We start from the raw sequence: 20,012 nt of genomic DNA, 5'->3' as shown, positions 1-20,012 counted from the left end.
AGGGCCCGGAGATCACGAGCATCCAGTAGAGTTTTACGACCTTGACCCTTACACACAGCAATTGTTTCAGATTCTCTGAATCTTTTGATGATGTTATGCACGGTTGATGATGATAACTTAAAAGTCTTTGCTATTTTACGCTGGGTAACACCATTCTGGTATTGCTGCACTATCTTTCTCCGTAACAATAGTGTAATTAGTGATCCTCTTACCATCTTGGCTTCAGAGAGACACTGACACTCTGAGAAGCTCTTTTTATACTCAGTCATGTTGTCAATTGACCTAATTAGTGTTAATTGGTCTTCCAGCTGTTTGTTATATGCTCAATTTTCTTTTTTCAGCCACTTATTTCTACTTGTCCCAACTTTTTTGGGATTTGTTGACACTGTGAAATTTTGAATAAACATATTTTTCCTTTAAAATATTACATTTACTCAGATTAAACTTTTGCTCTGTCATCTATGTTCTATAACGATTAAAATATTGACATTTGCCATCTCCACATCATTGCATTCAGTTTTTATTCACAATTTGTTTAGTGTCCCAACTTTTTTGGAATCCGGTTTGTATGTAACATCTGGTGCAGCTAATCTAAGCAGTTTGGTTCTCTTCCTTTACATTAAACTGTTAAGTGGCATAACATTAGTGGCAGTTTGAGAAGAAACCATGGGTCGGCCTCGTGTCTTGAGGGAAGCAGATGCTTGTCGCTTCTGAGTTATTGGCATTGTGTGTGTTCAGGACAGATTCACTGATGAGTGGAATAGGTGACAGATAATAATTGGGAAGAAAATTCAGCAAAATCTTGGCAATAAACAAAAAAGTAAGCACAAAAGATGAGGAAGAAACCTGAGAGAGAAGCATTGTTAATACAGCCAAACTGATTGATTGTTTGCACTACTTGACTGCTACCTAATTTTTTGTAGATTGGTGTAAAATAAAATAAAAAATCCATAATTAAATTGAGTCAACTTGAAAATTTAAGAAGAGCAAATCTCCCCTTTGTCCCACCACAGACAATATCTAGGTCTACTGTATCTTTTTTTATGCCTCATTCTAACATTTGGAATGCTTTTTGATATCTGATTTTGCTCCTCTGTATCATCAAAGGGCTATCTGTGCTGCAGAGGATTGGATCTACCCAAGAAGGAAATGCCAGCTTCACTCTGTCAGGAGATTACTACAACCGAGAGCTCTCAGGTGAGCTGAAGCAATTGAACCACTTGGTGAATATTCACTTGACAGGCTAAGTTGTTGACTTTTGTCTGATGCATGTCTGCAGGCTGGGAACCATTTATTGAGCCCTGGCCATGTGTCCTGAACTGGCAGCAGCAGGCGGCAGGCCGGCTCCATCCTCCTCGCCTGAAGATGGGAGTACGGGCCAAACAGAGGCTGGACGTGAACATCACCTCTGTCTTACTGGGTATGCACTCTCTGTCAAACTCCATCAGTCACCTGCCTGCTTTTTTTTAACCGTTTGCTTCCATATTTATAATTGGTGTGATGTTTTTCTCACCCTGCTGTTGGCCTGTCCTTCTGACACACAGAGCAGTACAGCACTACCAAGACTTCGTGGTTAGCAGATTACTGTAAGGAAGACGAACAGTCGCCACAGTCCTCCGCCTCCCTGTCTTGGATGGGCTCCTCTGTGGACCCCCCCTCCTTTGGCCAGAGTGAGTATCTTGTATGTTTGCAGTCTTGATTTCTTGCCAAGACTGGGAAACTATTTTGTGTACTTTATCACATGGGTAAAAAACATTGCACTCCACATTCTACTGTATGGGAATATTATGGCGATAATGCAGGTTTTGTAAAATAGAATGCACCTCAGTAACATATTGAATGTGCACATATGCGTTCGTCTTCTTAACAGCATTACATGGCATTGCTAATAAATATTTTCAAGAGACCATGTTAAATATTGTGAATAACATTCTTATAGAGATTCTGTAAATTGCAGTCTTTCCGTTTCTCAGTCCACTCTTTTCCTACACCTTCCATGCATGTCTTTCTATCTCTCTCTCTCTACTTTGTCCTAACCTAATTTTCTCCACTGTCAGGTGTGCCTCTTGCTCACCTTAGAACTAGGAGCACTGCCAGCTTGACTTGCCTTGAGCAACAGATTCATGCCCGAGGTACTGTTCATAGTCTGAGCAGTGGAATTTTAAATTAGTCATTGTCTTGTGAGATTGTAAGATTGTTTCAGCCCCTTGCCATTCATTTTTAGCCTTTTGTTTGTTTTAATCCTCTGGAGTTGTCTAAATAGCATGTTTGTTTTTAAGTCTCATACGCTTACACATTTTCTTCATGGCTTCTTTCTACAGTGCAGAAGATCATTAAGGCATGTATCTTTGAGTGTCTGCTCTACCAAACTTTCATGTCTCATTTTGCCTATGTGCATCACCATGACATGAAAAGATGCAAATAGTCACAAACGGTCCATTCAATCTTAAATGGGATTGGATTACTGAGACCGAATTTTGGTCACTGTGGAATTTTATATTGGTGTTTTTATAATTTATTCTCTGTGTTTTTTGTATAAAGCGCAAATAATTGCTGTTGATGCTATTCTAATTTTGACAAAAAGTAAAGTTTTCTGATGGTGCCATTGGGATGTGATTTCAGCCGATGTGAAACTTTCTAAGAGGAGGCAGCCATTTGTTCCCTATGCCTTACGTAACCACACTGGGTGTACTATGTTGTTTGCCACCCTCACCACCACCCCAACCAGGTCAGAATGTTTTATTTTTTCGAATTTCAATATTTAAAAAGTTCAAATTTACATGACATACACAAACTGACATGACAAATGTTTATACCCATTTTAGCTCCATTTCAAATCTTTCTTTTTAAGTAAAATATTTAGAATTTTTTTTAATTTTCAAACAATTAAAAGCATATATGAGCATTGAATTTTCAGGCTTTCAAACTATTTGCTGAGATGGCTCTGGTCTATTCTTTAAATGACCTCAGGTTCTGTGCTGATACAGAATATCTGTCTGTTTTGATTTAATAAAGTTTTACTGAAGCCTTTTGATATAGTTAATCACAACATCTGGCTCAGTCTTAGAATGGTTTAAATCACATTTAATAATTAGGCCTTTTAATGTTTTTTTGGGACAGGGTACCCATTTTGAAATAAACCTATATAAATATTTTATGAAGGTTTATAACTGTTGTCATGAAGACCGTATGTATGTGTCATGTAGCTTTATGAACAATGCCGGACATGTAACCAAGAAAATTGGCTGAATTTTGTATGTGCTATGGAAATTCGTATGCCCTTACATCCACAGGGTGGCACTGTCTCACAGTGGTAGTGCTGACTCCATATCAGATGTACATGGGCCTGGGACAGATGACACACACAACATCAGTCAGTGGAGAGAGGTGCTGCCGGGGGAGGAGATTCCTTTTGAATTTGAGGCCCGAGAGAAACTTAGACACAGGTGAATGTTTTCTGCTTACACATTTACAAACCCCACTACCGGAAAAGTTGCACAGCTCTACTCAGGAGAAAGAAGCTTTTCAGGTGCAAGTTGCAGCCTTTTTAAATGTATTTCTTTTTTTATGCAGTGTTTTTAATAAATATGTGATTTCTGGTGTTTACATGTATTGTAAATATTGTTTTGATGTGACTCAGCAGGCCACTTTAGGAATGGCTGAAGTTTTAGAAGTGAAATTTTTTCCTATTCTTACTTCATATAGGATTTACCCAGCTCGAGTTTCCATTTTAGTATTTTATAACTCATAATGACACAAACATTTTCTGGATGATCCGGTTTCCTCCCACGGTCCAAAAACACACGATGGTAGGTTGATTGGCGAATCAAAAGTGTCTGTAGGTGTGAGTGAATGTGTGAGTGTGTGTCACCCTCTGAAGGATGGGCACCCCCTTCAGTTGGTGTTCCTGCCTTGCGCCCAGTGATTCTGGGTAGGCTCTGGACCCACCGCGACCCTGAACTGGATAAGACACTGTTACAGACAGTGAAAGTGAATGTGATATATTATTTCATAGTTTCAATTTGACGTTTTTAAGTTTATAAAAAAGGGTTTCAATTATTTGCACATCATTTCAATCTGTTTTCATTTTTTACAGCATCCAAATTTTTTCGGAATTGGGATTTATAAAATATGGATGGATGGATGGATGGGATTTATAAAATATGTGGTGTTAATTTTTGGTTTGCATTAGTGCTAAGTCCTGTGAATGAAGCATAATGTGTCTGATCCTCGAGCCTTTTAGCCCATGTTAAATATATTGAAGTTGCTTTTGAAATCTGTTCTCAGTTGGTCTTGATTATGTTTTTTCCTGTCCTCAGACACACCCATGAGCTGAAGCTGCACCAGCTGCTGGTGCGTGTTGGGGGCTGGGAACAGGTAAAGCCTGTCTCAGTGGATAAAGTTGGAGTTTTCTTCCGTTATGCTGCTCCTGATCGCAATAACCCCTCCAACACTGTGAGTTTTTGCCCTCATTGAAACATAAGCACTCATGGCACAGTACATGGCAAGTCCTCAACATATGAACTTCCAGCTTGAAACTTTCAAAAATACAGATGTCCATGTCCGTTTGTTTAAAATAAGAGCTTTCTCTTACTTTCTCCTCTGTGATGAAATAAGAGAGCCATTAACCAGACATTACAAGGTCAGTTCTTAAGGGGGGTGTATAAACATGTCTCACACCATGAACCTGAAGCTGTGCCATCAACATTAGGTGTTAAATCTTGCCCGCCGTCTTGTGTTGCTGATAACCATCTCCACCATCTCCCCCAACATCCTACTCCTGTTAGTAACTCGTTTAGCCTCACCACTCAAATCCAGTCCACCATACAGTGCTACATGTCGTAGGCTAACTGAGCTCGAAACTAAACGGAACTTGCTTATATGTAGAGGACTCACTGTGTTATTCTCTGCTGTCAAACTAATCTGATTAATGTTGTGATGAATCACTGAAATACTTGGTTCTTAATGAGCCACCCATTACTAAGGTCCTAGAACTGTTTTGATAATATTGATTATTTTAGCTGAAATGCTCATGTTTTTTTAAGCATCTCTTTTGATGTTACTTATTTAGGTTGGCAGTCCAGTCAGCAGAACCAACATCATACATCCTCATGTATATGTGCGTATACGATTTCATATTCTCTTTTAGTTTATCATTGCTTATTTAAATGTCAGGTTATGACTTTATTTTATTTTTATTTTTTTAAACATGCACAGTTCTCAGCTTTACCACCTGTCAGAGTGGTCTTTTCCATCACTATGGAAGGTAGTGCACGCAAAGTCATTACTGTGCAGTCTGCTCTTGTGGTGAAAAATCGCTTAGAAGTCCCCATGGAAGTACGACTCGACAGCCCTTCAGCTCCTGACAGTGAGTGTCCCCCTACTGTTTCTTTGTGTACAATTTAACCCTCATTTGTTCACAGTGGGCTGCCTTTTTTAACATCTTGGTGATTTGTTCCCTAACAGAACCAGTTGTTCTTCCACCTATCCTTCCTGGAGAAGCCTTGCCTATCCCTCTCCACTTGACATCATGGAGGCTTCAGGCTCGGCCCAAAGGCATGGGACTGTTTTTCTGTAAGGTGCCTATACACTGGACTAGTGTAGACCGCCCTGGAGAGATCAGCAGCAGCAAGAGAGAGTGCCAATCAGCTGACTTCGATGATCAGCTCAAACGAAGCTTCAGGTAGGTACATGAAGAATTTGCTTAAATGCTTACTTTTCAGCAATATCTTGTTTCTGAGATGCAAATAATTTTATTCTTTGTAGGTTTTGTGTCGTTATCAAGAAAGAGAACTACCCTGACCAGCAGCCTGCCAAAACGGTCGCTGGTGGTACCAAGCAGATCTACCGACAACCAGGACACACCATCTACTTACTGCCCACCTTAGTGCTTGCTAATCTGCTTCCCTGTGACCTTAACTATTACATTAAAGGTTCGTCAATCAAGGGAACTATGAAGCCAGGCAAAGAAGCAGTGCTTCATGGTGCTGACACCTCACAGAATATAGAGTTGGGTAAGCTGAAGACAAACTAGTTTAATATGAAATGCTTAAATGTAGACTTGCTCTTTTAGAAAAATAATGAATTTGTTTAATATCTAGTCAAAACAGCCATTTTTTTCATTGTTAGGGGAACATCAAAATCTACTAGATTTGAGTTCCCTGTATGTGTTTTTTCTTTCCTCAGCTTTTTGACAGCTATTAGATACTTGGCTTTGAGTTGCTTTCTCACAGTGCATGGGCCTGTTTTTTTCAGGTCTTAAGCAAGAATTAATAAATAAAAGAATTGTTGTACCTGACTTTGCATATTAGTTTACATGATACATTATGCTCATTGTTGATTGATGGATCCATGACATAAACCTTATCTCATCTTTCTCAGGCATCCTTCTTGAGAACTTCCCTGTGTGTAAGGAGCTGTTGATTCCTCCAGGCACTCAAAACTATGTGGTGCGCATGCGTTTGTATGACACTAACAAACGGCTGCTGTGTCTCACGATCCGCATTGTTCTCAGAGCACAGGGGGCACTCAAGATCCTCATCTCTGCTCCCTATTGGCTTCTAAACAAGACTGGTACACTGCTCCTTAGTCTAGCTACGAATGTGTGATGTTGGAAACAGTAAAATTATGTCATTTGCATGCATTTTATTTATTTGCATTGTGCCCCATAGGACTGCCTCTGATCTTTCGCCAAGACAATGGGAAAATGGATGCTGCTGGGCAGTTTGAAGAACATGAGTTAGCTAGGAGCCTGAGCCCACTTCTCTTTTGCTACACAGACAAAGAACAGCCTACTATGCAAGTGGAAAAAAACAGTCCACTCACTTTTCTTTTTTTCTTGTTGTCTTTTTCAGGATTTGATTGTGCAATAGTTTTTAGACAATTTCTCTCTGTTTTTGCACTCTTTTCTTTAGGTGCACTATGCGCATTGGGAAAGGTATTCATCCAGATGGTGTTCCAGGTTGGTGTCAGGGTTTTTCTCTGGATGGAGGGAGCGGAGTGCGAGCAGTCAAAGTTATCCAGCCTGGGAATAGACCAGGGCTCATCTATAACATTGGTGAGTGAATATCACATGAATGTTTTATGTGTAAGGATATTTCCTTGCTGATTGTTTTGTTGTGATATTTAACACACCTAATATAATTTGCTTAAGGCATTAATGTGAGGAAGGGCAAGGGGCGTTACCAGGACACCCACATTGTGACTTTTGCACCTCGCTATCTGCTTGACAATCAGTCTTCACACAAACTAGCCTTCTCCCAAAGAGAGTTTGCTAGAGGGAAGGTAAGGACTGCATGAATACATTCTTTAAAAACATGACCAATCTTATTTGCAGTAGTAGGACAACTTTTCTAGTGCCTTAAGTGAAAATATTTAGTTGATAAATATTATAACTTGGTGTGTGCACACTCTAGGCCACAGCAAATCCAGAAGGCTATATATCAACATTGCCAGGCTCAAGTGTTGTGTTCCACTGGCCCAGAAATGACTATGACCAACTGCTATGTGTCCGACTCATGGATGTATCAAAGTGCACCTGGTCTGGAGGATTTGAAGTCAACAAACCAAAGTCTTTCCATGTCAACATGAGGTATTCTGTAATGGTTGTTTTGTATTAACAACAGTAACAGTTATCTGCCCCTTATGTGAGTCAGTAGTTTGTTAATTACTATAAGGAAATGGTAGAAATTGAATAGTCTTTCTAAAACTTGCAATAAACTCCAATAATATCTTCCTCAGGGACACTTTGGGAAGCTGCTTTTTTCTACGTGCTGAGATCACTTTGAAAGGAGCCACCTATCAAATCTCATTTAGTGATACTGATCAGTTACCTCCACCCTTCCGCATAGATAACATCTCTGAGGTCAGACAAAGCCCTTACCAATAATCAACATTATGCCTTTTGTAATTGTGCCTGTTTGTTCATTTTTGTTTTAATCTCTTGCCATGTTTAATTATCAAAAACATTTTTTTGTAATGATTTTGTGCATTGTCTTTAATAACAAGTCATTTTGATTTACCTTAGGTGCCAATTCAGTTCTGGCAGCATGGAGTCCCAGACATAAGACTGCATACAGAGGTGAAACCTGGAGCAGTGCTGGACTATGCTTGTGATGAGCCCACTCTTCCCCCCTACCTCACTTTGACCGTAAAAGGAGCCGGGTCCTCTGAAGTCACAGCTGATATGAATTTTTTTAGAGAATACAACAAGCTCTACTATGAGAACTTCATTTACATCGCTGCCACATTCACTTTTTCTCAGTAGGTTCAATAATATATATATATATCAAAATGATATACCCCTCAAATTTCATACCTTTTGTAAGCAATCATGTGAATAGCAGGATTAGTGGTGAGACAAATGGCAAATATGGAATGATGATATTAGTTTTCCTGGGGTTTGTTAAGGTGTTATATTGCCCAACCCCTAAGTAAAATAATATTTGCATGTGATAGCTACTGTTATGTTTACTTTTACTAGGTAAATATAGGATATGATACACATAATTGCGAATTTACTGTGATTCAGGGATGCAAGTAAACGACCAGGAGTCATAAAGCGTGTGGCCAGCAGTGCAGAACTAGTTCTGGATGTTGAACCAAAGACGCAGAGAGTAATACTGAAGAAAAAGGTACTGCTATTTAACTTGTATTTAATGTATTTCTTAAAAAAAATCAATCAATCAACCAATTGTGTCTTAAGTCTTGATTTTGTTCTTTTGGTCTGTAGGAGCCAGGAAAGCGCTCTCAGTTGTGGAGAATGACAGGACAAGGAATGCTTTGTCATGAGGGGTCCTCTCCTCCTCAGAGTAAACCTGCTCAGCCTAGACCTCTTGATTCTTCACTAGTGCTGGACATCGCTGGGCTGGCAGCAGTCACAGACAACAGGTCAGTGAGCAATATCAACACAGGAACTAAATTTCAATTTCATGCATTGGAGCAGTCAGTCAACAAATTCTGTGAGTGCAGGAGTGGGACAATATATGCAAGCAGAAAAATGCAACAAATTAATAAATAGTCTATATAAAATGATAATCAATAAGGGAAAACAGCTAATAATCAAATAGAAAGTAATAAACTCAATTATTTGTGGAATAAGACATGTTATATATGCAGCTTTGTTAATTATTTGTTCAATTGTGCTGGGTTTATTTGCAGTATTTATATAAGTGTATGTTTACATTAATTTTTACTAAGTGGTCTGCACAAAAGCATAGTCTGCAAAAATAAACATTCTTTATTTGAATTCTTGCTTTTTGTTAAATAAAATTAAACAGCCTGTAGTAAAGTGGCATGATGTCCACTAGCTGCAACCTATTAATTTAGAATATGTTGATTTATTGGTGAAGTATATGGGACTGGGGCAAAATGGCTTGAGTTGTGAGTGGGAGCGGGGCAATGCTGGTGATTTTTGTTGGGAGCTGGATGAATACCAGCGGGTGGAAACGGGATTAAAAACATCAATTCTATTCTAAAGTGTAAATATTACAGGCATGAATTGCTTTCTAATACAAAGTACTATATCTTATATTTTAGCCTGGGCTTTATAGATTTTGCCATTCCTTCAAAAATGTATGATGTAACAAGGACAATAAATTTATTTGATATGGTTTTTTTTTAACAATCAAACATCAGTTAATATCATAGTTTCAGGGATTTGTGTGAATTAAATATGTGGCTGTTAAGAAATCAAACTTGCATTTTCTTTCTCTCTCTCTCTCTCTCTCTCTCTCTCTCTCTCTCTCTCTCTGTCTCTGTGTCTGTCTCAGTTATGAGCCACTAATGTTGAGGCGGCCAGACTCTCGCCGCAGCACTACCCAGACATGGCACTTCAGCTCTGGCATGCTGACCTGTGGCTTACCCAGACTGGTGGTGCAGGTCTGTCTCCTTTGCCTTGTTTGAATGAGTCTCGTCTGCATTCTCATTTTTATGTTATTAACGTATAGTTATAACTCCTACTGCAGGTGAAGGGGGGAGTCCCTGGGCTATACGATGGTGCAGAGGTAGTGCTGGGGCCCACTCAAGGACTGCTGGATCTGCCTCCAGAACAACAGTTCATTAATCAGAAAATGAGGCCAGGCTCTGGAGTTCTGTCTGTGCAGGTTCTACCTGATGGGCCCACTCGTGTGCTGCAGGTAAAATTAACCAATGAATCTCAATAATATTGGCATCTAGATTTGCAAACAAATTCCCTAGATGCAATAGGATGTTATCAGAGTTCATTGCCGCCTTTTGTAATTGTCGGAAAATACTGATAAATTGCATGCTTTGTTTTCCCATCAGATTAGTGACTTCAATCAGCGGCGTGTAAACAGAACATCACCAAGCACAGAGGAGGACTCGAGCAAAGAGAACGATCAGAATAGAGCTACTGAAGAAGAACTTGAGGTTAATTGCGTGTATCTAAACAAATCAGTCTAATTTACCAGGCCACCTGCTTGAAGATTAGATGATTTTTAAAATGCATTAATAATTATGCAGTTCATTTGATCCAACAAACCATGAGGGTGAAACCATATATGCAAATGTTGAAAATATACTCACCACATTCACATCATTATACTTCTCTTTTTACTTTCTGTAGGTTTTAGTGAACCTGGAAGAGGGTGTTGGGATTTCTCTGGTGAACAAAGTGCCTGAGGAATTGGCGTTTGCCACATTATCTGGCATCAATGTGCACTTTACCCGCACTGCTGCCAGCCAGATGCTGGAGCTTAGTGTGCTGAACATTCAGGTGACTGCAGCAAAAATATGCAGTGCTGGCTTTCCCATTTGTTTTGACCCTGGAAGTGAAAGAATCCTAAGCAATGCTTCTTTTTCTTCTTCTTCTTTCATTCTACTTCAGGTGGATAACCAACTGCTGGGCACTACTCAGCCTGTTATGCTGTGCATGACCGCAGTGTCCAGCGATAGCAGTGTGGGGGACTCTGGACCTGCATTGCAAGTTAATGCTGTCAAAGTGCCCAGCAGCCTCATGCTTACAGAGCTCTTCAAAGTAAGTCCTGACAACTCAGATTGCTCAGTTTTTAACATTTACTTTTATTACTGAAGAACCTTTTTTATTGCAATACATTGTTTTTAAATGTTTCACACATATTGTTTGGAATAATACTATTCCGATACATTTACCAGCATCTCATGGTCACTGCCCGACGCTTCACTGTCATCATTGAAGAGAAACTCTTGCTCAAGCTTCTGGCATTCTTTGGTTATGGACAAACAGAAGGTTGTATCTAATACAGGATATAGCCACATAGATGTTCAGATCTAAATGCTTTTCTCCTTTAAATAGAATCTTACTTTGGAATGGTCTGTGATGTGTTTCAGAGGTTGAGAAGTTGGATGAGAACCTGTATGAAAAGGCTAGTGAGGACATAGGACCTCCAAAACGCTACTATTTTGAAAACCTTAAGATCAGCCTCCCTCAGGTCAAACTGAGTGTGTTCACATCCCACAAGCTGCCACCAGACCTCATGGTAACAGAAACACAACAGCAGTCCTTTGTATAACATGGTAGCCTCACTGCTCTATATCATGATCATGATCAGTTTACAACTGTCTCACCATAATGGGTTAGATGCAGGAGTCTGATGCAAAAAATACAGTAATAAATAAACAGTGTTATGTCAATCATTCTGCTGTTTTCTGGATTCATTTATTGATTCAATTGTGGATTCATAAGTAGATAAAATATCTCATACATTGTTTGACCATTTTTCAATAGCACTGGAACTTATACACCATGTTTTCTTAACTGTGTGGTTGTTCAATACAGGCTCTAAAGGGAACTCTGGGTATACCGCTCATTAAGTTTGAGGATGCAGTCATAAACATGTATCCATTCACTCGAGTGCACCCTTATGAGACTCAGGAAATCATAATCAATGACATTCTTAAACACTTCAGAGAGGTAAATGCTTAATGCTTTTTTTTTTCTTATTTGAATACTGTTTTGAATTTTACTTTACAGAAATGTTATGTTTAGTGATAACAATTACAGAAAACCTTTTCTGAGTATCTTATAACCTCACAGTGTTGTTGTACAGTATTCTCTCTTTGAAATGAAACCACTGATAATTCCAAATCCTACATATGGTGTATTTTAAGAATTTTTTCAGAATTTCAGAATTTTTTAAGAATTAATTTTTAGTTTTGAAGAACAGAATCTTATTTTACGGTACTTATGTTTCTTCTATATATTTTTATTCATTAAAAATAAATTTTTGGAGCTCTACAGCACTGCTATACCACAGCAGTTACCAAGACAGCTACTACATAACTTGCTGCGGGCTGTGATAATTCTTGTCCCAAGAAAGGCACAACAGAAAGTCAAATCATTTGATAAAGATGGCTTACTGAATTTTCATGTTGTCAGGAGCTGGTCAGTCAAGCTGCTCAGATCTTAGGATCAGTGGACTTCCTGGGCAACCCCATTGGCCTGCTGAATGATGTTACAGAGGGCGTGTCAGAGCTCATCAAGTATGGTAACGTTGGAGGTCTCATCCGCAACGTAACGCATGGGGTCTCCAACTCAGCAGCAAAGGTAATTCCCCAAATTTCAAACTTCCTACAGGCATAAATCATATTATGACATATGACAAAATCCCTGTCACGTTCTTGTGCACTTTTACAGTTAATAGTGCATATGCAACCATCAGATTCTGAATAATTTTGCAAAACGTTTACATGGCTCTTCCTGGTTAGTTGTAGTCAAAATGAAAATGGCAAGCATTTAGGATAAGTTTAGAAAATTATGCATTTGTGGGGTTTTTTTTTTTTTAATAAAAATATGCATAGCACAACTTAATCATGCACTCTGTTTTAGAGATGGGAGCCAATTTCTTTCAAACTTCATTCACAGATTTTTAGAACATCTTTTCTTTTATATTTACATTATTTATATATATTTATATTTATTTTTCCATTATATTTACTTATGTAAACATTATTACTGCTTCTCTTAAATGTTAGGGAGATTATTTTGTTCCCGGATTTGCTATTAAATCTCACATTTCTAAGAACACTTAAAATACTTTGTATGAACAGAACCACACATGAGGTAACTTCCAGGAAAAACTTGAAACAACATTGAAAGGTCAGGCATATGCTTTGTCCCCCAACTGAGCATTCAGCCCTGATTCTGTTTTTAGTATGCATTAGAGACGATGATAACCTTGATATATTGGATTAGGCTCACCGTGAGGAAGGATATGTCATGACTGAAATGGAATTAGATGTTTTTTCACATGTCATACATAATAATTAAGATTTTGATATTAAATTTTATGCCTTTTTTCTACTGTCATCATTGAGCCTCCCCTACTGAAAGTCTTGCGCTCACTTAGACTTAGCAGCTGGACTCTTATTAGCCCTGCTCTAACAGGCCTCATTTGCTCAATGCCCTGACAGGCTTCATTTGTGCCCAGCACTGGCGAGTGCGGCAGCAGATGTCCCGTACAGTAGCTGTGTGGGCTGTGTGTGGTCAGACCTGAGCGCTGCCCCAGCCTTCACTTCTAGCCCCTCAGCCAACTCCCAGCATGCCGGGCTTATGAGGCCACAGAGCCCCGGCCTTTCAGTGGCGGCCAGCTCCCTGTCAGCCAGCCCCTTTGTGTGTTTTTCCCCTTCGTCCTCTCCTCCTCGTTTACTGCTCTGGCCATGAGAGCATGCTGAGACAGCAGGCTCCATCACCAAATCCTGCCACAAATCTGTTCTGAATTCCTCCTGTAGCTCCTGCACGTTGACTGCTGCCTTAGACCACTTACCATAATAAAGACAGCAAGTATTTATAGTTTTTTGAATAATTAAGCTTGTCAGTTAATATTAACCTATTTTGGGATATAATAAAATGAGATTTCTGTTCTTTTAATGTGGAAAGGGGTTTTGAAAAAGAAAATTATGTTGAAAGGGGAACTGAAATATTGCGCTGGGATCCTCTCACTCTTAGTCACTCACTCCTTTTGTCACTGGTAAAATTTCATACAGAGAAACTACCTACGTTCCCCAAAATATCCAGCATGTCAGTTGAAACAACTTTGCCAAGGCCATCCACCAACTTCCCCAACAAATCTGTAACATTTAATAGAATATAAACATGGTACAGAGGTCTTTAAAAGTGACGTTCACGATTGTAATCAACAAACACTTTATAATATTCAGAATATGTTTCCTTACCATTTGCTAGATCTCCAATCTGTTTGTGTTGGGAACACATTCAAAAGCACAAACCAAGATGAGAATTTTGCTTTATTCCTGCTCCATGTGTGGGTAATATTGATTTATTTTTGCTGTGTTTGATCACTTAAGGTGGAAATGTCTCCAAATGCTAAAAAACTAAAGAACATGACATGCATGTCAGAGTATCTGTGGTAATTCAATTAGTCCCAGAAAAAAAAAACTTCAGCCACATTCAAACATGTCGTTTTTCTTGTCAAACATAAAGTTGCACCTTAAAAGATTCAGAGATCCTGAACGTTATCAACACATATTTTATTTTTCATGTGAATAGCACTGGATAATGAGGCCAGTAATCACCTTTTCACAAACTGGATAAAAGCTAAAACCTTTGCAAAAAAATACTGCAAAAAAATTGGCTTAAAATATTGTAACCGGTGTAAAAAAATTAGTTTAAGTTTAAAATGAAATCTGTAAAAAAATGCACAATATTTATTGCATAGGGTTTGAGCAATGTTAATCTGTATTTTTTCTGTGTTGGTGAATTTCGGAAATCTTTCGGAAATTTCTTTACATTGTTATTGCATCTCTACAGCTGCTGTATTGAAAGCTGTTAATTTGTGACATATCCAATTTCAGTGCTTGTTTTAAGGCATACTTAATTGTAGCTAAAGTGGAGATTTAATGTATTTTGAATAGTTTCAATATTGTCATCTTGTGTAGAATGAATCCTGTTTGATTGCTGCACACTGAACTTCTTTATGACAGTTACACAATTGCATTATGACTTTATTCTCCCCATCCTCACCACACACAAACAAACATACCCATGCACTGAGGGGCCCTGCTCTCAGACTAGAAGAACTGATGGTTTGACCAGGGAGATTGGGGGGGTCATAAACTTGAAAGCATTCTCCTTTTCCTCTCCCATCCCCCAGACTCAGATCTGGTAAGTGTATTGGTTTAGTTTCACAGCACAGCACAGAGAGGAGGAGGTGGAGAGAATTGGAGCTGGCCTTCAGATGAACTCACCAGGGACTTTGCTTGGAGAGGTCATCCCAAGTTCATGCCTGGCTCCTGCCGGAGTTCTGCAGAATGCGCCTGTGTTTACCCAATGCTCAGGCTCCAGTAGGGCGCTTGCTTAGCCTGTAACACAAACCCACTTCCAGGAGGCACCTGCTGGGGATTGGGGGGGGCCATTCGCACAAAGTCATATCGACTATGCGGAGAGGGTGGAAAGCCACCCCGCTAGACAAATTACTGCCTGATATATTTGACAGCTGGATAAGTCACAGTGAAAAATCTGTGTCCCCGTAGCTCAACAGTAGAGCGGATACAGCAATGAGAAACTTGCCTCTGGTTCAGAGCATAAAGTCTTGTAAACAATGTTTTTGTAGTCACGGGTTATTTAATGTCATTATTTTCTGTGCATAGACGGATATGTTTTTTTTATCTCATGGATCCTTGACAAGAGACAGATTTTTCATGGATTACTTAGAATTGGCGAAACAAATCAAATTCTTTCTAAAGAATTCTTTTTAGTATTGAACTTCTGTGTATATTACTGGACACAAAAGTTCTTTGAATTTGTGACTGACTGAATGAAACAGCTTTTGGGTCATGTGTATGGAAAGACCTTTGACTAAGACAAATGAGTTATCAATCACTTCACACTGAGAGCCACAATAAGTCATTGATGTTGTCCAAAGCAGACAGTCCACTCCTTAGGGACCCTGCAGGAGGCTTTTAACAGGCTGAAAGGGCCAATGTTGGCATCACAACCGCATGTTATTCTAAGAGACAAATTCTTCAATGGGATGAAAATTTATTAAGACATGGATTGTTAATCATGTCACCTTATAATTGACTTGCATGTCATGACACTGTTCATTTTAACATTTATCATCATTTTTTAAGTTATGAAATTTTATTTATACCACTTTTTATACTAAGAAAACTTAGCAACAGTTCACAGCAGTTCAGCTTTAAAAAGGTGTTTTTAAATGTTGATCCCACTCACGGTCCATGTGTGTGTGCCAGGATTTCCATGGGTATTAAAAACATTAAATATCATTAAAAGCATTTAGCAAAAATTTAAGTCTTACAGGCGATGTTTACAATTGTAGGGAAATGCTGTTCTCTTGTTTGTTTATGTTCAGAAACTCTGTGTCTTTTAAGTGCAAGGGTATATTTGAGGGGAAAAAAATGACTGATGTTTGTACGTGACTGAAGTTGAACTTGTCTGTATATTTTTATTCACTGTTTAAATTACAACAGAAACCCATTTGTAACTCAAGTTGTTTACTTTTGTAGCACTTTCTGTCTGTGTTTACTTTCATGCAGTTAGCGCTCTCAATATTCAGAGTTAGTTCCATCTACAGCAAAAATCAGTCAATAATTACCCACCTATGAAGCAGGAATAGAGTAATACATTCATCTTGGTTCATGCTTTTCAACGTTTGGATGTCTATTCTTGATCTAAAATCTCCAAAAGTTGTTTCTCTAACCTGAGCAGAGTGAGGAAAAACCTACCATACTATATTTATTGACATGAGAGCTTTGTAAACACATTAGACAAGTTTTGAGCATGTAAACAGACTGGAGAGCTAGCAAATGGTGAGGAAATTTTATAGAAATTTCAGAATTTTATAGAAAGTGTTTTTTGATTATTATTGTGACCATCGCCTTTAAATTGCGTTAAAACAAAATAAATGTTATTTCAACATGCGTTAAATATTTTACATATTATAATTTGGTCATAATTAAAAATTCTTCATATAAAATTTGGTAAAGTTATGAATTCACTGTAAAAAAAAATACTTGCATTAATACATTAACATAAATTAAAATTCTGCTTTTGCCCTTTAAATATATTTTATAGTTTGCTGGTACCCTCTCAGATGGACTTGGCAAGACCATGGACAATCGGCACCAGAGTGAGCGCGAGTACATTCGTTACCACGGAGCAACCAGTGGAGAACACTTGGTCGCAGGCATTCATGGCCTTGCTCATGGTACATGATCACACTGTGTTTCTTTTTTTTTTTTTTTTCCCCACTGATGGCTGAATCATGTTTATTTAATTTGTTGTGTCTTTTAAGTAAAGTGTGTAAAATCTTACAGTGTGATGTCCTCTACTCAACAGGCATTATTGGTGGCCTGACAAGTGTCATCACATCCACTGTGGAGGGTGTAAAGACAGAGGGGGGAGTAAGTGGCTTTTTCTCAGGTCTAGGGAAAGGTCTTGTTGGCACAGTGACCAAACCAGTGGCAGGGGCCCTGGATTTCGCCTCAGAAACAGCGCAGACTGTAAGGGACATGGCCAGCCTGAGCAACCACAGGTATTTTTTTTTTAATAAATATTGCACCTTAGTCTTAATGCAGACTAAAGTCTGTGTATAAGTCATTACCTATTGCCTACTCGCTTTTCCCACCTTTTGTGGTTTCAGGATGTTTTCAGTGTTGTGGGGTTGTAGACTGCTTTAGGCTCTGTGAACTCTCCACAAGCACTTAAACACCAGATGTACCTATAAATCCCACCTGGCTTTTAATTAGTTCAGCTTGTGCCTGTTTTTTTTTTTTTTTTAAACTTAAATGAATGCCTCCTAATGATCCACACCACTACATAAAAACGCTTAATCGCTCCTGCTCAGTGGTTTAAGAGCTTTCCCCCTGGATGTGACCCCCACCTCTGGCTCCAGCACTGCCCTACCTGAGCTTTTATGAGGGGGGCCCAACAGGAGCTTATATTACACAGAGTGTCTGGTATGTAAAGCCATTTGTTCTGCATTTGCCTATGTATATGCGAGGCGGCCAGGCATCGGCAGGAGTCAGACTCACTGGACCAAGTGTTTGTAGGTTTTCTGCTCCAACTGGAGGAAGAATGAGAGAGTTTCCTGCCCTCCAACCCTGTGCAGTGGGTGGGGGAGGAGAGAGGAGGGGTGGGTTGGTGTGTGTGAAGGACCTGCTGGTGAACTGTGCAGTGGGGAGCTAGGGGAGGGTTTTGGGGGAGGCATTCGGAGCGTGCCTGCCACAGTACGGCAAGGAGTTCAGCCAAAGTTCACACCGAAAACACACAGGATTCATGGGTCACAGCGGACACTGTCTGACCCTGCTATTAGACTCAGAAAACTCACTTGCAGGTACAACAAAGTCCCATTCTATAACCGATATATGGAACTGATCAACCCTGAGGATGACTGTGTGAGTGTACAAAGAAAGTGTGTAAACAAACCTGTGAATTATTCCACATTAACTTCATTTCACTTTTATATAAATCTTGGATTTCTCTCATGTTTTGGTTTTCATGCAAACAAATCAATGAATGAGACAAGAAGTTCACAAGGAAATGTTTATTACTGCTGTATCCTCTCCATTGCAACATCCCTGTTACGTCTCCTACATGCACCGTCAGATCACAAACAGGAAATAAACAAGTAAATGAGAAACAGACTGGAGCATGCCAGGAGTAGTGCAACTGTCCACACACTCCCTTTGCTCTCTTGCCCTGTGTGTGAACTCTCCCTCCTTCATCTCTCAGCACTCCCCCCCTACACCCCCCACACACACACACACCCACTCACATATACACACATATACACACATATGCACCCCCTCCTCACTGCACTATGCAAACCAGGCAGTCTTCCAGAACCAGCTCAATTACAATCCCAAAACAAAGCGGAGAAGTGCCGGGGGGCAGCGGCAGGGGCTCAGGCTTTGGCTAAATAAACGCTTAGCTCCAAGCTCATAGCTGTCAGTTATGTCTGAAAGCATGTCGTTTCTATTACCCTGCACAGCATATGAAATTTTCTTCATGTGGTTTCCTGTTGACCTGCTTTACTCAGCTTTGTAAGAGACAATTAAGGATATGTTTTGGTGAATGTCAGATTTCATATCATATTTTTGGTCACAGGATTAGTGAGTATAAGAGAGAAACACATATATGACTAATTTATCAACTATTCCAGTCCAGATTAATTTTTTTTAAACAATCAGAGAGAAATTATCTATGCAATCCACAAGCAGAACATTATATACAGCACTAATATTGGGTGGCATGGTGGCTTGGTGATTAGCACATTTGCCTCTCAGCGCAAGTCCCATCTGGGTGGAGTTTCCATGTTTTCCCAATGTTGGTATGGGTTTCCTCCCACAGTCCAAAAACATGAAGGTTAGGTGAATTGGTTACTGAATTGGTATGTATGAATGTGTGTATGTATTCCCAGGTATGGATTGGCACTCTAAACTGGGTTAACCCCTTAGTGCCCAATGCAGTCCTCCAGATGGACATTCATTACTGGTTGAGAGTATGCTGTGCATGTTTGTCTGCCACATCTTGCCAGTGTCTGTTGACTGAGAGTTGAATGAAATGGCATTCTGTTCAGTGTTGATTGTAAATTGTCTTTGGCTGTCTAGGAAGGCACTATTTAATTGTTACTTAATTAACTAAGATAAATAATAATGATGTAATACATTATCAGACATTTGTGATTTTACAGTTTTTAATTTTCACACATTGCTAAAATGGCACATAAATGTGAACTTTATTTTAATATTACATTTCTTTCATGTCATTTTACAGCTGTATTGAGTCTTTAATTTTGTGACTAACAAACCAGCAAGTCAGACCCTTCTATAATGAATAAATTCTAATTATTATAATTTCTTAAAAAGCCCATATCCATGCAGAACTGTCCTCTTGTAACAGAGCTGAAGGGTCAGTATAACAGGTCTTATATTTTAAACAGGTGTTTATAGTGTGCTGAGATAAACGCCTCTATCATACAAAACCCTCCCCCTCTGAGTCTCCACCCTCAGCACTGCAGCTCATGCTTTTT

The 20,012-nt window shown here is 39.2% G+C and overlaps 1 protein-coding gene across 2 annotated transcripts in view; it reads left to right on the top strand.

The window, feature by feature from the left end:
• vps13d (vacuolar protein sorting 13 homolog D) overlaps positions 1 to 20,012 on the top strand; it is a 49,467-nt gene that overhangs the window by 24,529 nt on the left and 4,926 nt on the right. The window contains exons 38-68 of one of the 2 annotated variants that reach the window (XM_066672084.1): positions 1,108 to 1,197; positions 1,280 to 1,420; positions 1,545 to 1,670; positions 2,058 to 2,132; positions 2,623 to 2,728; positions 3,294 to 3,446; positions 4,320 to 4,455; positions 5,072 to 5,119; positions 5,218 to 5,368; positions 5,467 to 5,683; positions 5,767 to 6,014; positions 6,382 to 6,573; positions 6,672 to 6,798; positions 6,915 to 7,057; positions 7,154 to 7,284; positions 7,416 to 7,591; positions 7,741 to 7,864; positions 8,027 to 8,262; positions 8,531 to 8,633; positions 8,732 to 8,889; positions 9,771 to 9,879; positions 9,966 to 10,136; positions 10,285 to 10,389; positions 10,586 to 10,735; positions 10,847 to 10,996; positions 11,134 to 11,227; positions 11,329 to 11,477; positions 11,777 to 11,911; positions 12,377 to 12,544; positions 17,054 to 17,186; positions 17,318 to 17,513. In XM_066672084.1, the coding sequence (XP_066528181.1) occupies positions 1,108 to 1,197; positions 1,280 to 1,420; positions 1,545 to 1,670; positions 2,058 to 2,132; positions 2,623 to 2,728; positions 3,294 to 3,446; positions 4,320 to 4,455; positions 5,072 to 5,119; positions 5,218 to 5,368; positions 5,467 to 5,683; positions 5,767 to 6,014; positions 6,382 to 6,573; positions 6,672 to 6,798; positions 6,915 to 7,057; positions 7,154 to 7,284; positions 7,416 to 7,591; positions 7,741 to 7,864; positions 8,027 to 8,262; positions 8,531 to 8,633; positions 8,732 to 8,889; positions 9,771 to 9,879; positions 9,966 to 10,136; positions 10,285 to 10,389; positions 10,586 to 10,735; positions 10,847 to 10,996; positions 11,134 to 11,227; positions 11,329 to 11,477; positions 11,777 to 11,911; positions 12,377 to 12,544; positions 17,054 to 17,186; positions 17,318 to 17,513 (4,441 nt within the window). The remainder of the gene's footprint in view (positions 1 to 1,107; positions 1,198 to 1,279; positions 1,421 to 1,544; positions 1,671 to 2,057; positions 2,133 to 2,622; positions 2,729 to 3,293; positions 3,447 to 4,319; positions 4,456 to 5,071; positions 5,120 to 5,217; positions 5,369 to 5,466; positions 5,684 to 5,766; positions 6,015 to 6,381; positions 6,574 to 6,671; positions 6,799 to 6,914; positions 7,058 to 7,153; positions 7,285 to 7,415; positions 7,592 to 7,740; positions 7,865 to 8,026; positions 8,263 to 8,530; positions 8,634 to 8,731; positions 8,890 to 9,770; positions 9,880 to 9,965; positions 10,137 to 10,284; positions 10,390 to 10,585; positions 10,736 to 10,846; positions 10,997 to 11,133; positions 11,228 to 11,328; positions 11,478 to 11,776; positions 11,912 to 12,376; positions 12,545 to 17,053; positions 17,187 to 17,317; positions 17,514 to 20,012) is intronic. The other variant, XM_066672085.1, reaches the window with a different exon arrangement.

This window comes from Hoplias malabaricus, chromosome 5, assembly GCF_029633855.1.
Source record: "Hoplias malabaricus isolate fHopMal1 chromosome 5, fHopMal1.hap1, whole genome shotgun sequence".
NCBI lineage: Eukaryota > Metazoa > Chordata > Actinopteri > Characiformes > Erythrinidae > Hoplias > Hoplias malabaricus.
The sequence above is the reverse complement of the archived record's forward strand: the minus strand, read 5'-3'. Positions and strand labels throughout refer to the sequence as shown.